This window comes from Ammospiza caudacuta, chromosome 3 (assembly GCF_027887145.1).
Source record: "Ammospiza caudacuta isolate bAmmCau1 chromosome 3, bAmmCau1.pri, whole genome shotgun sequence".
Classification (NCBI taxonomy): Eukaryota; Metazoa; Chordata; class Aves; order Passeriformes; family Passerellidae; genus Ammospiza; species Ammospiza caudacuta.
Window position 1 is genome coordinate 97840075 of NC_080595.1, and position 18505 is coordinate 97858579.

At 41.1% G+C, this 18505-nt stretch overlaps 1 protein-coding gene across 7 annotated transcripts in view; it reads left to right on the forward strand.

The window, feature by feature from the left end:
• Window positions 1-18109, forward strand: part of FILIP1 (filamin A interacting protein 1) — a 106561-nt gene extending 88452 nt beyond the window's left edge. For 4 of the 7 annotated variants that reach the window (XM_058800897.1, XM_058800903.1, XM_058800902.1 and 1 more), the window contains 2 exons: window positions 9476-9699; window positions 17295-18109. In XM_058800897.1, the coding sequence (XP_058656880.1) occupies window positions 9476-9682 (207 nt within the window). In that variant the 3' untranslated portion in view covers window positions 9683-9699; window positions 17295-18109. The remainder of the gene's footprint in view (window positions 1-9475; window positions 9700-17294) is intronic. The other 3 variants (XM_058800898.1, XM_058800899.1, XM_058800900.1) reach the window with 3 other exon arrangements.
• Window positions 18110-18505: the final 396 nt, after the last annotated feature.

Sequence of the window (18505 nt, forward strand, 5' to 3'; positions counted from 1 at the left end):
AACTTGCATTCATCACACAGATCTGTTTGGGATTGCACATGTGCTCACTCTCTCTTCTCACCTATATAAAGTATTGTAGATACTTTATTATACAGTGTTTCCTTACATATTAGAGGCAACTCTTCATTTTTTAAAGTCTTGAATTAATTTACAAACTCCTTTGTCTCTCAGAAGCCTGGAAAACTTTTTTTTAACTTTTTCTTTTAACTAAATGTCTGTCTCTACTGTGATGATGCAGTGAACCATGGCAGACAAAACTTTTTTGTTTTGTTTTGTTTTGTTTTTTTCTGGCTAAAATCTGGCTTCTTTCTTCACTTTATCCTCCCAGATTTGGAATGTAGGGAAAATAGTTCAGCCATAGGATTTACTTTATCTTATGCTTCCCTTTGTATTTTAATGTCCCTAGTCAGCTGAAAGGCACCTTTGAACAAGCTCAAATGTGTCTTTTCCTCCCCAGCCTCTTATAAAGAAAAAAAAGTGTATTCACCATCTGTTTTGCAAATGACAACTTTACAAACACACTTCACTGCCCCTAGTCAGAAAACCCAAGCTGTGATCATTTACTCAGTAACCCTAAATGAAACCAACAGATACAGTTTTGAAGGCTGAACTTAATAAAATCGAACAAGGCAAACTGATACACAGCTGCTTTCTTAGCTCACTGGTTTTAATTTTTGTCTTAACTCTCCTCACACAAGATGCTTTGTACAACGTATTAATGCCTTTTTTATGGCAGCCTATGGATTTGGATGGTTCCTATAGAAACAGAAAAAATGGTGTTTAGTCCTCCTTAGCTTGATTAGAGTCAAACTCACTCCCAGGAAAATACTTGGACTATCCTAGCAGACCTAGGGTATGATTTTTTTTATTGAAAATGGACCACAGAGACCAAAGGGTATGGAAACCAAAATGAGCCTGCTTGTTAGTTTTCCCTTAGCACATTGGCTCAAATTTCTGTTCCCAGGACAGTTCATATAGTTTGCAGAAAAAATTCCACAGAATAAACCCAAGTATTCTTTGTGAAAACCCCCAAAAACAGTGGTGCCTACATCCTGTTTGATTTAGGCTTTCGTTTGGTTATAGGATTGCTGGTGAATGTGGATCTTCTTTGGCTGCCATGATGGGTGTCAGTCCTATAATCACTTAATCCCTGTGCTCCCCACCTCCTACAAGCCTGGCATTGAGTGCCAGCTGTTTATGCTGCCAGGGTACACAGTGACTCCAGTGCCATGCAAATCTGCAGGGAGCAGAGGGAATCCCGGCTGCAGCAGAGCCAGCACGATGGCACAGCACCAACCATGCAGGGCATCCTGTGACCATGGCAGGAGGGCCCAGCTGAGAAGCTGCTGGGTGCCAGAGTGAAGGGGACAAGTGTTTGTGTAGCTGTAAGGCCACTTGCAATTGGACAACGTTTAGTTTGAGACCAGCATCTAAATGTAGCTCGGTGTAGGTGTCCCATGTGTGCTCTAGCTGCCCTGAAGGGGCAGGGAGCAGCTCGCCTGCCTGTGCAGAGGTGTTGTGGTGCTGGCTGTGTGCCTGTGGCAACTGAGAAGTGCTGGCAAGTGTGTGCCTGTGTGAAGCTGGGAGGGATGACTGACCCGTCCCTTTCTGCAGTGGCAGCTGATGGGACACCTCAGATGGCACAAGATGGCTCAGTGTGGGCAGCTGAGTCAGTCTGTAATCTATGTGCTCCCCATGGCAGCACTGAGGCCTGTGTGCTGCCTGTGGTGGCTGGGGGGTGATCCAGCTGAGACAGGGCTAGCTTCTGTGTGAGCTGAATTGCCCACTGGCTCTGCTGACTATATTGCCTAGATCTCAAGTCCCACCCTTTCAGGATAAAGTTACCTAAACATACTTTATTTAGTGCCATTTTCAGTGCTGTCAAGTAGTCTACCTTCCTTCCAGCTGCTTTATCAGAAGTTTTAGGTCTCCTTGGGTCATCTGTGTTGTCTACCAGCCCTGTGTACATTGCTTGAGTAGCCCAGGGCATATCAAATTGCTCAAGGTGTCTGTTGGTCACTGAACTGAACCATTTCTGTCCAGAGCAAGCTGGGGCCTGATCAGGTTGAGAACAAATGCTGAAAAAGCACTTTTTTACTTAAAATATTCCAGAAACCAGTGTGTGCATGAAGGCATTCTCTTTGTGTGGCAATAAAATGCACCAAGCAGGATCTGCTACAAACTACTCAAACATGCTGTGTGTTCTGTATGGTCAGTTTGCTTTTTTCCTTTAATGGGACTGCCCAACCTTACTGCAACTTTACAGGTTAATACACCCGTGTCTGCAGTGAGAGCTGATTATGGCTGCACCATAGCAGCTGCATGTGTTCATCTCAGTCTCAGTAATGTCTTGTGTAACCTCATTGGGTGCCTGTTCCAGCACCATGTCTTGCCTTGCCTTGCTCAGATCCAGTTTGCATCATCCAGTGTCCCATGGGGCTGCATCTCAGGCACTCCATTCCAGCTGTGTAAGGGTTAGTTTCTGGTTAGAGCCACAGTCCTGGGCCAACCAGAAGACAGCAGCCTACAGAGAAACAGCTGGAAGGAATGGCTTTGAGTTCTTGGAAGAAATGATGGAGAGACAGGCAGTCGTGTGGGTTCTCTGCCGCAGATGCTGCAGACGTGGGCTGAATGTGTCTCTCTCTGCTTGCTGCCCCTTCCTGCGCCCAAGGGGACAGCCGGCTGGGGAGGCACCTTTGTGCCATCTCACTTGGCAAACACAAAATGCTTTTGCGGCTGCCTGGGAAGCAGGCATTAGCTTCCATGCAATCAACACGTTAGTATGCTGGAATGAAGGCAACTAAGAAATTTAAAGCAAGTTAGAGTCCTTTTCAAAGTGCTTTTGAGTGATTTAGGCTTGAAATGAGTAACTTGAAAGCATCCAAATCCTTAGTTAATAATTTACATGTGAATAAAGCTGAAGAAATGCCTGAGATTCCAGCTACTCCATTTGATTGCCTCATGTTTACTCACTGTGGGACTCTTTCAGGGAGTACAAGATGTTTGTCATTTGGGTTCCCTGGGATGTTGACATATTTTCCAAGGCTGATGGAATGCATTTGCATGTTTTGCCCTACAGAATTGTATGGGCCTAACTTGTTTTGACATCTACATGTGAGTTCCATATTAGCCTTTAGACTGCTATTGTAAATGTTGCTTTTAGTTATTGAAAATGGCTTCCTTCCTGTCAGGCAGACAGCATTCAAGTTTTCCAATTGTGATTTTTTTTGAGTGTACACATGTGTCGCAGTCGAGGCGGTCACGACATAAAGCAGAGACCACAAGCAGTCTCAGTTGGTAACACTTGGCAACAGTTTATTAATGAAAATGGCTGATCTTTTATACACTTTCCAGTTGCTTACCCTTCCTCTACCTTAGCTATTTGCCACAATAATTCAATACCATGCCATTGGTGAAAAGTTACTCTGACTCCACCTAACTTTCTAAAAATGCTTCATCCAGCTGCAGAATGCTCTTATCTTCCTTCTCTCGATCTCCTTGGTTACGGCCTTGGAGAAAGCTCCTTATCAGCTTCTTCTTCTTCTTACTTCTCGCTCCTTTAGCTAACAGGCCCACTGCTAGCCCCTTCCACAATTCCCCCTTTTTTGTTTTTGACCTGTAAATACAGCTGCTATGGATTTTTGCAGGGCCCTTTGCAAAATCCCAAGCAGAGAGGGGACACACAAAATCACAATCACAACCATCAACAAAATTCCCATTCTTCCTTCATCCATCTTTAAGTACTGATGTATGGTCTTAGCCAGTGTCATCTGCACGTTCTGCTTCAACTGCGGAGCCACCGATCCTGTACTTTCCCGCACGCTCTAGGTAAGGTTTAACACAGCGAGCAGGAACCCATCGAGGACCATTATCTGTCAAAACACAAGCATAACCCCTTCCCCAGGTTACCAGTTCCACTGGACCAGACCATATACCAGTAATCAAATCCTTGACCCTTACCTTGACATTTCTATGGAAATTTGGTTGCTTAGAATTCAAAGAAGAAAAATGGCAAAAGATTTGAGATAACTGTGAGTCAGGTAGGGGACGCAAGAAGTTTAACACATAAACAGCTTTATCTAATCTCACTTGAGGTGACTCCTGTTGCATTCCCCCTTTTTGTTTTTGAACCTGATGTTTAAGAAGTCCGTGAGCTCTTTCAATAATTGCTTGGCCCGTGGGGACATGTGGAATACCTGTTGAATGCTCAATGCCCCAAGCACGAAAGAATGCTTGCATTTTCCGCGAAGCATATGCTGGGCCGTTATCTGTTTTTACATGACATGGAACACCTAGAATAGAAAAGGCATGGTAAAAATGACGAATAGCATCTCTCCTGTGAATGCTGAAGCAACCATTGCGTGAGAAAAAGTATCAACTGTAACATGAACATACTTAAAGCGACCAAATTCTGGCATTTTTGTAACATCAGTTTGCCATTCTTCTAACGCAGGAAGACCTCTAGGGTTGGTACCATAATACTGAGTGACATGAGTCATATGACAGTCGGGACAAGAGGAAAGGATAGATTTTGCTTCGGCAGTAGACAATTTGAATTGCTGCTGTAAAGCTTGAGCACTCTGATGAAAAAATTGATGGGACAAAATTGCCTGCTGCAACACATTGGGTACAGTTTTGATTGCAGCAGCAGCTACTAAAGAGTCTACATAGGCATTGCCTTCAGCAAAAAATCCCGGTAATGATGTATGGCTGCGAATGTGCATGATAAAGTAAGAATGTTTTCGAACACCAATAACTGTCCACAACTTCACTAATATAGTAAACAATGGCTTCTCCTGAATATTATACAACACTGCTTGATCTAAATGCTTAACCAAATTTGCAACATAAACTGAATCAGTAACTATGTTTACAGAACCAGGAAACAAAGTAAAAGCCAAAAGAACAGCAGAAAGTTCAACCAGTTGAGGAGATCCCTGCTGAATCACTGTCTGATATTCACAGTGATCATCCTTTCTCCAAGCCACAGCTGCTTTTCCGGTTTTCCCGGACCCATCTGTAAAAACCGTTATACCTTCCACTGGAACAGGAGAACAAATTTGCTTGCCTTCAAAAGGAATCTCTTTAGTTAGTGTTAGAACAGAATGAGAAGGCAAGTGATACGAGATTTGGCCTGTAAAACAAGATAAGGCAGATTGCAATTCATGATTATTTTGAAAGCACCATTCAAAATACCACTGTTGCACAGGTATCACAATGGTCACAGGGTCCTGTCCCAAAATCTCATGACAACGCCTACGACCCTTGATGATAATATCTGCAAAGAGCTCATAAAGTCCTGGAGCTTTTTTCCGAGATCTGAAAGATAAAAATATCCATTCCAGAATATGCAATTGATCTTCCCAATTATCATTCCATTGACACAGTATTCCACATGGTATTTCATGGTCTTTCAAAATAAACAATTGAACACCAACAGAGGGATCTATCCTGTTAACAAATTTGTGTGCTAGGGCTAATTCAACTTCTTCTAGGGTCTTTTTTGCCGCTGAGGTCAATTGCCTCTCATCAGTGGAGGAAGTGATGCCTGACAGCAGATCAAACAATGGTTGCATCTGATGATTAGTTATGCCTAAATATGATCGAATCCAACCTATTAAACCAACCAATTTCTGTACATCAGTAGCAGTTTTAACATCAATGTCTAACTTTACAGGTTGAGGCATACAACATCACTGCTTGCACTTGGCCTAAATGTTGTTTTCCAGACAGTACACTGTGACTTTACGTGCCCTTGTTGTCCACAATTATAACACTTCGCTGAAGGTCTTAACACTGCAGCAAGAGCTGCCATTTTATGCTCGACTGAACCAACTTTCGAGCAAGCAGTAACCATTTCAGACAAGGTGGGTTCCCCAGGCAAAGTATCAATAATCTTTCTGCAATCTGGATTTGCATTTTCTTTAGCCAATTGTCCACACAATTTGTCTCGCAAAGTTTCATCATCTACTTGTTTCTCAATAGCGGCAGCAAGTTTTTCAGCAAACTGCAAAAATGGTTCTCTCATTCCTTGTTGTATAGTAACATATTTCTGTTTTGGAGCTGCCATTTCCATTGTTTTAGTTAAGGCACTCATGCCAATTTGCTGAGCTTGTGCCAAAATCGAAGGATCCCACCTTGCCTGTAAATCTGGATTAGCAAAAGGCCCAGAGCCCATTAGGGCATCAACACCCACAGCATGACGAGGGTCGTGTTGAGGCAACTGCATATTTGTTAAAGCGGTGCGCTCAGCCACTCGCCTCCAAGTTTCTTGAAATACACCATATTGTACTGGCTGGAATAAAATTGTAGCAAGATGAGTGATGTCATAAGGTGCAAGTAAATCTGCATTAATCACACGTATTAATTGCATTACCTCTGAGGAATTAATACCATATTGAGCTACTTTTGATTGGAGGTCTTGCACAACCCTCCAGGCAAAGACATGATGACTGTCGTTCTGTCCTGTTCCAGGAGCTGCTTTGAAAACTGGAAAAGCCATAGGGTTATCACAAGCAACATTTGCAATGGCACTGTTCTCCTGAGGTACTCTTGGAGCACCTAACCTTTCTATGATGTCCCAGTTCTTTTCTTCAACTGCTTTCCTCCTAACAAATTCCCAAAACTCCTGAGGGTGTCGAGGAAGCACAGTGACTTGGCATGGAGGCAAAGTCCATGGGGCAGTAAGGCTAGAGCTCTTAGGAGATGAAGAGACCAGAGCTCCTTGCCCCAAGTCAGGTGTTACTGTGGGCGACTCATCACTTGACTCACTGTTGCTGTCACTGTCAGGTAAAGGAGGATACGGCCTTGCAGGTTGTTCAGGCATCTCAGAGGGGAGCGGGGGGCAGACGGCTGGACCAGAGAGGAGGGAAGCGGGGGGGCAGATGGCTGGACCTTTCTCTCTGCTAAAGACATTTCAGCTAACTGGCGTAGCGGTGTAGTATATACAGGCACCATCTCGAGCTGCTGCGCAGGTGCAGGTGTGAGATAAGGAGGCTTAGGAGTCTGATAAGAAGAGGCTAGGGCAGGTTGCCCAGAAGTTTTGGCAGCTTTCCCAGAAGCCTTGGCAGCTTTCCCAGAAGCTTTGGCAGCATGCCAGGTAACTCCCATGGCATCCGAACTTTCTTCACCAAGTTCCCCATCAGAGCCCCCTTCTACCTCAGCCCCCCCGTCAGATATCAGCCCCGACTCTTCGTCCGCATCTTGCTCTGTTTCTCTCTCTATTCTCCATTCCTTTAAAGCCTCAAAGAGCGAGTTCCAGGTTACTGCTAAATCAACAGCTGTTTTATCTTCCGCTCGAATAACTTGCCAAAGTCTGTCCCCGACTTTCTTCCATGCCTTAACACTAAATTCTGTGTTGGGATCAGTGCCAAAATTCTGTGATTTAGCCCACAGCAATATATTACGAAGCTCATAGTCTGACGTATTAATTCCCTTATTTCTTAACAAAACTTTCCATGTAGACAGAACACTTTCTTCCTCTTTAGATAAATTTTGTCCCATTATTACTAGTTGGTGGCTCACCTACTTCCAGGTGTCTTGATTGGAGGGAATCAGGTCCGGACCTCCCTGTGGCTTCCACCTGCCACTCTCAGCTGCACCAACGCCGCCTCCCCCACTACGTCCCAGTGGGTCACGGTTGCCAATTACTAGGACCCTGTATGGGCCCCCACCGACTATGTTCTTATCATGTCGGCGTCTCCAAAATGTCGCAGTCGAGGCGGTCACGACATAAAGCCACAAGCACTCTCAGTTGGTAACACTTGGCAACAGTTTATTAATGAAAATGGCTGATCTTTTATACACTTTCCAGTTGCTTACCCTTCCTCTACCTTAGCTATTGGCCACAATAATTCAATACCATGCCATTGGTGAAAAGTTACTCTGACTCCACCTAACTTTCTAAAAATGCTTCATCCAGCTGCAGAATGCTCTTATCTTCCTTCTCTCGATCTCCTTGGTTACGGCCTTGGAGAAAGCTCCTTATCAGCTTCTTCTTCTTCTTACTTCTCCCTCCTTTAGCTAACAGGCCCACTGCTAGCCCCTTCCACACACATGGGGTTTTGAACTGTTCTTAGAAGATTAAGGAATGGTTTTCCTTTGCATGCTCAGGATGCAGACAGAAAGCTCTGATGCCACTGGCTGAAAAGCACTTGTAGAGCATTTTTAAGTAAATGTATAAATGCATGTTGCAGCTGACATGGGTCCCCAGTCCAGTCTATTTCAGCAGTTAAATTTTACTTTGCTTATATGTCATAAGTTGCAGAGTTTAGTCATTTAGCAGGTGGGTCTAGCTAGGATTACAGGATTTTAGGAGACTTCTTCTCTTTTGTGAGATCAAAGTCTTAATCCATAATCTGAACAGAAATGTCAGTCACATATGAAATTCAACCGAGACACTGAAGTTGTCACCATTAACATTTGTGTCTGTATTGCACACTGCAGGAGATAAAGCCCATTTTCCTTCCAGAATTGTTTATAAGTATTTTCTTTAAGTCATGGTTTATATGGGGTAGCTCCAGATTTGATCTTGAAGAGTACGTGCATCATTATCTGGCCAAAGCGATGGGATAGCTCTGGCCTGGTCTCCAGCTGGGGCTCCAGAAGGACATGGGAGCTGTGTTGGGTCTGCCAGCCCCAAGCCACCCACGCCAACCACTTAGGCTGTTCTTTTTTTTTTTAATTCTGAAGTACTCAAGCTTGAGGATAAGTGTGCTTGCTCAGCTGTTGTCCAGGGCAGAAGACTGGCAGAGATAGTAAAATGACCACACTGCCTTGAGGTATCCTTGGAAATCTGGGTTAGCAGCTTCACCCTTACCAGAGTTTCTCAAGTTGTGATTTGTGCTTGGACTGGGAGAGCCCTTTCTCACATCCCTCCTGCCACAGCCACAGGAAAAGGAAATCCAGATCTTTTCTCTTTCTCTCCCAACCCCCTGCTCTTCCCAGTGCAGAAATAAATGGCCCCAGCCATGAGCTCAGCATACTTTGGGAAGTAAAATTCAATCTTATTTACAATGCTGAGTGATCATGCCCCAGCTCCTAAAATTTGGCAGTTACCCTGGGTTCATTAGCCTCACCTGACTATGCTGTTCTAAGGACCTGTACAAGTGTCTATACAAGATGCTAATATTTTACCTGTCCTGACAGCCAGGCCAATGTTGTAGCAGCCTCTAAGACCATCTTGCACTTTATCATGCTGTAGAATGGAAGATTTGCACAAATTCCCATTCTTGTGACATCTTGATTCAAAACACTGCACCTCACCTCTGGGAAACTTGTTTGATTGCAGCTGTGCCTTTGGCCCTACTCTAGCAGTATGTGCCACGGCCAGATTCCAAGTGTGAATATTACTTTGCTAATAGGTGTGATTTGGGATATTGTTGTTTGAGAGGTAAATGAAGAACCAAAACAAAGTATAAGATGAGCATGTATGAGGAAAAGTCCTTAATTCACTGCATTTTTCTCTGTTTTGCAGACAGGACAGGATGGGTCATCCCCGAGACCTACACCCACCCGCATTCCTGTGTCAAAAGGTATGAAAGCAGGAAAGCCAGTAGTGGCAGCCCCAGGAGCAGGAAATGTGACAAAATTCGAGCCTCGTGCTGAGACTCAGTCTATGAAAATAGAACTGAAGAAATCTTCAGCCAGCAGCTCTGCCTCCCTGGGCGGGGGCCAGGGCTGATGGCGGTGGCTCAGGGGGTACGTTCTGCAGGTTTTACTGCTGCCATGGAGTCGGCTCCCCTGTCTGTGTAGCTGTTCACGTTTGCCTGTGCTAACAAAGTCCTGCAGCTATCACTTAACAACAAACTAATAATTGTGTGCACTGACTACTTAAATAACAAAATCCTTTTGTTTGTCAAGTTAAAAAAAAAAAAAGCTGTCAAAAAGGCAATTAAGGTTTCCAGTCTAGGAAGTGAGAATGGGTAACTGAAATAAGTTATTAATCTGTATCAGGAATTCTTAATGATAGACTTGGTCACTTTTTAGTAGATCAAAGGAGGTGTGGTCACTTTCACTAGATTGTTTCCCACCTTAACAGATCACTTTCCACCTTTGCTGCTGCATGCTCTACTTTCCTTCCTGCCTTGATCACATTATTGCAATGCCACATGGCCTAGGGAAGCAATGCCAGAAGACTTGCTATGTGCATTGAGGTCCTGTTTTAATGAAAGCCAGTACCTCATGTGTGGGAGGGGAGGAGAGGAAGGATGGGCACCATGTGACCATGTGGCCTCCTCTCTATGAGCCTCCCATGAAAATCGCCATTTCTCAGCAGTGAGCTGCTTTCTCAAGATAGTTACTAAATTCAGGGGCATAGGGATGTTGCACAATGTTTGGCAGCAATTTAATTCTTCCAGAGAGAGTCAACACTTGTAAACAAAACTTAGAAGCAGGTCCCTGACTTACACACACTGGAATACTTCTCGCTCAGGGCTCAGATGAAGGCTTGTGAGCCAGAAGGTGCTTAGTCTTCAGCAAAAGCTTGAGAAACACTATCTGGCAAAAATCAATACAATTCATTTGTGCCCGCTCCAAAGACCACTAATGGCTATGAAGCACCTCATTCCATTGACCTGACTGGGTTTTCAGTTTTCCTGGTTGGGTCTTGGGTCTTACATTTAAACCTCACTTGCCAAGCATCCTTATGTCTTATAGGGTAAGTCAGCACAGCCTGCTGATGGCAGGAATTGCTATCTAAAGGCACAGCTCAGGTACACAATGAAAGAGAGGGTTTGGTAAGGAAATTACCCTCAGTTTTCAGTTGTTTAAAATATTTTGTCATAAAATGAAGACTACCTTACAATACCATGGTGATTCATCATTTTTCCTTCCCTCTTTGTGATTTCCTCATCTGTATGTTTGCATTTTTCAAGCATGTTTTAAGGAATTTTTCCAGCATGGAAATAGTATGGATGCTGATGATTGTTATGATTGTTTATTTGATAACAGTAGAGTTATTAAAGCACATTTCCATTAAGCAATCACTTTTCACAGAAGAAAGTCACAACCAAAAGAAATGAAGCTGAGAAGACCAATAAATAATGGGTTTAAAGTTCTATAATGCTTCACTCACCTCAGCAAGCTGTGAAGGGCCCAGTGGTTAAAACAGAAAGCAAGGTGGGAAGACCAATAAATTATAAATAAAAATCACAGAAAGGAAAATGCACTGAAATATGAAATTTGGTCTGGGAGAAGATACTTGATGGAAGAACTCTGTCACCAAAGGTCAACAAAATTCTATTCAAACCAAGCATGTTTGGTTTTCCATCTGCTTTGCTTTGCTCTCCAGTTTCACATCCAGATATGACAATTATCCCGTTGTAAAGCTGGCATTTTATTATTCACATGAAGGGCATTTTTAATTTGACACATTAAAAAAAGTAGGTTTTGTTGTTTTACATGTGTAGCACCTAAAATGCCTGTTAATTTTCAGGTTCTAGGTCCTATGACATCCAAAAATCAGATTAGTATTAGTAGCATTTTTTCATAACTCCTATTCCCAGTACTTCAGATAAAACTTGGAAAGTGGAATTAGCAAGCAATGTGAGTTAATATGTCAGAAATACATCAGATCCTCTCAAGGAATTCTTATCACTTAAAAGCCTCAGTATGTCAATAAATCATTGCTGAAATCTTACTGTTCTTTTTGTAACACAGACTTTTTAACAGATATTTAAAGGAAAAAAAGGTTTTTTTCTGGATATTCACTCTAAATACTGTTACTGAAGGAAGTTGTCAAAACAGGGTCAAAACAGAAGGTCGAAAAAGTCAAATAATATTGCAAACATGATCCCCAACCTAATGTAGCTTGATACAGCTGCCTTAAGCCTTCTTTGCGTCAAAGAAACAGTCCCTTAGTTAACTGTTGCCATATTCAATGTTCTGTGTGTGCCTGTGGTTGAAAATTTTGGTTTTGTTTGAGGTCTAAGGAACTAATTCACCTGAAGAAACAAGCCAGCCTCACAGTACCTGAAACCTAGGGCACACAAACTGGCACAGCTAGAGCCAGAATTGCAGGCATAGGCTGGGAGTTGCTCCTGTAGAGTCAGGAGGATTTGATGAGACAGACTTCAGAAATTCCAGAGAGGTCAGACTTTGGATCCTGTTATTTTCCCCAGGGGCTGCACAACAAAAATGGACTTTTGCTCTGCAGCAGAAGTCTAAAGAGTTGGAATTGGGCAGCTGGTTAAACTGTTAGCTAAAGCCAGGTATTTTGTTATCCTCAGAACTTTTGACATCTGTTTTAATTGACCTAATATTCTTGTTTCCTGAAGGTAGAAGAAGGGTAAGATGAAGAGAAAAGAAAAGCGTATAGTTCAGAAGTCTTAAAAGTTCAAGCCTAACTGTTTGTATTACACTGAAATTTCCTCTGAATCTGAAGACAGTTATGTTTAGTGACTACATTAAGATACTCCATTCAGTAGGTCAGCTCCAAAAGGCAATTTAAACAACCAAATCTAAAAACAATGCCTAAGTCCAAGAGGCATCCTGAAGATCTTCCTGATGTTCTTCCACAGACCTTATCTAGTCAGTGTTTCTGTTATGACTTAAATGTAGCACTGCAGCTGCTGTACCTCACTGAGATCCATAATGCAGGTATTCTTGTTTCCTCCAAGGCTTTTAAGTCCAGCACACTGGACTGAAAAGCTGTAGTCCTGTTTTTGTCACCTCCAGCCAAGAAATTGCTCACTGAGTATGTGGTTGTCCTTTGAGCTGGCACAAGTGTTTGAATTTAATTGGGGAACTGATCTGAATTAAAAGGAATCTGGCAAAAAAACATAAAGGCTGGCTTTAACATAACTTAGTGCCAGGCTCACAGGCCAGAAAAAGAAAGAAGGAGGGCACAAGAAACCAGTTGGTGTTTTAAAATGACTGTAGGATCATGAATGCCTTCTAGTAGATCAAATACCACACAAACGCAGGGGTAGTGCTGCTTATTTTCAAAAGCTTTTGATTGAAACCTTTTTTCAAAGGTAGGAGACAGTATCTGAGGAGACTCAAACCCACATCAGCTGCAGGCAGGTTCACTAGTGGCACTGACAGCTGAGGAGGAAGAAGATGGCATTCTCATTCCCTCCTGGAAAGGCTGAGCCGTTCTGCATGGAATGCTTCAGCATTCACTGAGCAGAAACAAGGGAGTGGTTGAGGGGTCAGGATATTGAACTAGGAGGGAGCCCTCCCCAGATCTGTGTCCCTGTTCCAAAGCCTGCCTTTGAGCCGGGCCCTGTTGAAAAGGAGGCTTATAAGATGAAGTGTCTGTGTTCATCCATCCTTCAATCTCTCCTTCCCTAATGAATAACACTGAACAACCAACCAATTTCATGCAAACCTGACAGAGCGATAGGGATCTCCAGAATAAGAAGTTTTTCCAGTTTAATGAAAAGGACGGCAGAGAAGAGGAGCAAGACCTTAGCAGTGCCTCACTGTGTGGAAGAGTAGGGCATGAGCTCACCTTCATAGAGCATCAAAGAATAAACACAAGAGTGATGTCATAAATGCCACAAGGACAAGCTTTGTTCAGACCTCAGATTTTACTAGGCACCAAAGAATCAATCTCTGACACATCAATCCAAAGGATAATATTAGGGCTTTATTTACAGGGCTTTCATGTATTCTGCATTACTGGATTATAATGCATAATAAACTAAGCCTTCCTAAATGATCATTTGGAATCACTCATCTTTATGCTTTCTCTCTCTTAACTTTTTTCTGTCATTTTGTTTGGGTTTTTCATAATGAAGTGGAACAATTTCAGTAGCAAAATAATGCACTCAGAATCATAATGATAGTTGCAATGCTTTGTCAGGAACTAAGATGACTGAGTAATCTTTGTACTTTTAGTCATAATCAGTGTCAGCTGGAGAGAAGCCCTGTTTTGGCTGATGACATGGCCATATAAGCAGTTGTGATAACTCAAGCCCAGCAGTAGTAATACATGGCTTAGCACCAGCAGTAAGGTGGAGAGGGGGAAGAGCAGGGAAAATGCCAGCCCATTCATGAGCAGCACACATGGACTGAGAAGGTGCACCCTCACTTTTCCAGATGATCTCTCTGATTTTAAGTTTAGTTCCTAGCAAGTTTTCTACTGTGTTCCCTGAGTTAGATCCCATCCCACCAGACTTACTGCTACATAGGGGTATTGCTAATGTAGTCATTAGTAGATCAATACAGTTGAGTAAGTGTGACTGAAAAAGGAGCACACGGCTTCAACTGTAATGCCTAGAGGGATTTCTCTCAGAATAGTAAACATCCTAAGCAAATGGTAGAAGAAAAATCGAGATCTTGATTTACTTTGCTCACCTTTTTTTCCTTTTGGGACACCTGTTAGTGTGATTTTTCAGAAACCAAACACTGTGTGACTCTTTGTAATATGCCCATGGAGAACACATCACTGTATTTAAACCTCAAACCACTTAAAGCACATAGTAATTACCACCATGAGAGTAATCTCTAAAACCACATTAATATATTGATCCAAGCCAACAGGATGCCAAGTCATATGTCACTGCTTGAAATATGCCATGCAGAATACATGAATACATTCAGTAATTCTAATCAGATGTGGAAGAGCATAGAGTAAGCTACTGTCCCTCTGGGTTTCAGGTACTTGGCATAAGCTGCAACAGTCAGGACAGTTTTCAGACCAATTATATGTTCTCATCACACATCAGTGGCCAATTTCATTGAGTTGCTTTGAAACACAGTTTGCTGGCAGGAATTTTTGTGAGCTCATCTTTTGAACTTGCTTTCATTTAGGGGAATGGTTTTCTCCCCTGTGTCAGTGTGAGTTACCCTCTTTTCTCCTTATTTTGCTTGAGCTCTCTTGGGCAAAATTATATGCAATATTTCTCATTATAGATATTAACTTCACTTTGAATCTTGCTCCCTACACATTGCTCTTACCTTGGTTTTTTTTTCCTTAAAATGTAACCAGGGTTAACTACTGTCAGGTGCAGAGCTATCAGCTCTTGGGTATGAAACACTCAGGTGTGAATTGTTCTCTATACAAAAAAACCCTCTCCTTGGGCTTTTAAAAACAGAAATACTAATGTATGGTTCTCTTCTGTTGCTTGGGTGTGCATTGTCTGTGGTACATTCATTTTTGTATTATCTGGTGATACTTGTATATATTGTAAGGAGAAATTAAACTTTATATGTTGAAATGTCACTTGATGTGCTTCATTATATGAACTGGTATCCTGATGTGTTTCCTCGAGAAGTTCTGCTTTACATCAGGAGGACTGAAAGCAGAATTAGCTGTTTTACATTAACTTCATTTTCTTTTTCTGTCATTAAAATAAATTGTTTTGTTTAAGTGAATACTTAGCTCCTTGAAATATTCCCATCTAGAATCATAGAAAAATTTATTTAATCATATCCTTCAAATATAATCATATTCCTACAGAGGGTGGGCCAAAAGCACTCTGACAAAATTGGCCCTACTCTAATTTTAGCTTAGTAACTGTTCAGACACCTCTTTTAGTAACTACACATGTGTGTGTGTACATTTTTTATATATATATATATATATATTCATACATACAAATCAGTATGTAAGGATTTCAAATAGAAACAACTGAGACAAACCTAGAGTGTGTGTTCTCTAGACGTGTGAAAAATGAATGAAAGATAAATATTAGTGGAAATTATTTGAGGTTTTAAAAAGTTATTTTTTCTCCTACTTTTTTCTGCACAATTACTCTTTGGGTCTGTAGGAGAAAGGTGTCTGATTCGGACACTGACTGTAGTTTTGCTGTTTGTTCAGTGACAGAGCCTTAACAAGGAGCATGATATTTTTCTGCTGCACATTTTTTAGAATTTTGTTTCTTATTAAATGTACACAGTGAATATTAAAAAAAAATCTTAAAAAAATATTTTTAATATTTAGAAAATAATTTGCAAATGTAGCATTTAACATCATATTCCACAAGAGCTTCAAGTTAGCACAGTTAGAACAGTAAGGTAAAATCATGCAGTAGTGTGGTTCATTCACATTCACTGCTCAAATATGGTGGAGCTGGTATACATTTCTTGTTGAAAATATTTTGTTATTGATAAATTTTATGGAAAATAAATACTTTCAATTCGGGAAATTCTATTATTTCATTTGCCTTAAGGTATTTTATTGGACGTTGCCTGATCCTTGCTCTTACTTCACCACGTATGAAAAGCAGCACTGGGATCTGCCATCTAGTGGCAAAATTCTGGCAGTAAGAGTGCATGGAAAATATTTTCATTTTTCTTTCTTCCTAGAATGTAATTTCATGAAACACCTTGCAAATATTAGTTAGGAGCAGATAAAGGCAGAAGCCAACAAAATTACAAAATTTATATATATATTTATATAAAAGTTTTATATATATATATATATATTAAAAAGGCAAAAATTATATCAATAGTGTCATTTCTTGGGTCCTGTAAATTTTGAAAAATCTTCATACTATTAAGAAAGGAAGGTAACAAAAGTAATTTCAATTAGGATGAATATTTCTGAAAATGTATATGCTTTAATTAGTATTGGTACAGTTACATTATTTGAAATTCATAAAAGACACTTTTTCAGAGAAAAATGTTAGTTGACAGTTAAATTCTTATATTAAAAAGGTTGCCTGTAAGAGCTGCATATATAGGTAGAAGAACAGAAGACCAGGCCATTAGTACTTCAGCAGATTAATCAGGGTCAGGGACCTCTGGTATTACACACAGGGCAAACCCAGCATTTTAAAGAAAATGCCAATACCCAGTTTTGCAAGCTGTGGCTGAAATTTATCCCCATTAAAGTCAGTAGCAAAATTCAAGAAGATTTGCTGAATAAACACAGCATAGGTTTATAAACCAAGTTTAAATTTAAAAAAAATGAGAAATAACCCCATACCTCTTCCTCATCCCTATTTATGAATTGCCACCAGATTTATGATGAAGTTGCTTAGACACTATACTAGACACCCAACTCCAAGTCTTTCTCTACCTAGTTTGGATGTGGAACTCGAACTTTGGTGTCCCTCTGCTTTAATCCATTCAACTGTATTACTCCTTTTATCCTATGGACAACCAAATGATGGTCTTGACATTGAAGTGGAAGCCAAGGCCCTCTGAGCCCTCGACAGGTACTAATTTAGTTTCCCTTCCTAGCATTAGCCAGGACAGTTTTGTCAAGCAGTGATGTGAGAGTATGTTTGTGACACTTTTTAGAAAAATGCCTTGCACTGCCACTGTAATTGTTCTTCTTTAAAGTAAGCTGCGATGCGTTTGTAGTTCTATAAACCCGAATGTTTTGCTCTCTTTTCTTTTAGAGAGTGTCATCATTCACCAGTCACGCGTGAACTCTAGATGAGTTACCGCCCGTAGAGCTCTCTGTGTGCACTACCCTCCATGCCTGTGGATGGATCACTGTAGAAGCTCTCTGCCATCAACACCAGGGTCACTTGTGCTACTGATTACTTATGGAAGTGTTAGTGCTTCCATTAGGTTTTATATATTTTTTTTTTCTTGGTAGAGCTTTAAAAACCAATGGCCTTGCTGGTATTTTAAAAGTATCTAATCAGAGAGAGAGCAGCAGTCTTTCTGCCAGCTGAATTTCACTCTCAATTGCAAAGCCTAAGGCACGTGCTTGATTTTGTTTGATATTTGCCATATAATTTATTTTTATAATACACTTTGTAAAGTAGCTGTGCCAGAGTTGCAATTCCTGTTGCTTATGACACATTTATTTGTAGAATACACTGTCAAATTTGCAATTTGATATTTTGTAATAGAGAGTATGTGAAGAAAGAAAAATGTAACTTCCGCAATGTTTTCTGTTTAAATGGAAAAGTATTCAGTATATTTTTTTTTGCCACCATGAGATTCTGTGAGACTAAATACTCTGAAGACTGCTGTATGGAATTTGTTGCAGAATATTTCTTACACTGTGTGATGGTTTGGCATAAAATTAAGTATTAAAGTCCAATGCCTTGAAATACAACCAAATTTACTCATTTTAAACTATGTAAGTCAGTTTTTAAAGCTGTGATTTTTTTTCTATATAAAGTATGTTTTTACTTCTGCCTGTACCAAAAAAGTTGATTTTCATTACACTGTAACTAATAAATTTTCACAACTATGCAAATGTAATCAGGTGTTTGCATTTAAACTCCAGTTTCTTAAGGCTGGCATTGCTCATCCATGTATTTGTTTATGGGAACAGAATATGGGTTTGGAAGTTCCTTTTTTTGACTGGTGTCTCATACAGTGTCACAGTGATGTACAGGGTGAAACTGATTCATAGAATCATAGAATGGTTTGGGTTTTTAGGCCCTTAAGGATTGTGTAGTTCCAGTCCCCCTGCCATGGGCCGGGATGCCTTCCACTAGATCAGGTTTCTCAAAGCCCCATCCAACCTGGCCCTGAACATTTCCAGGAAAGCTGTTCAGCAGCTTCCCTGGGCATTTTGTTCCAGTGTCTCACCACCCTCAAAGTGAAAAACTTCTTCCTAGCATCTAATCTAAACCTACTGTCTTTCAGT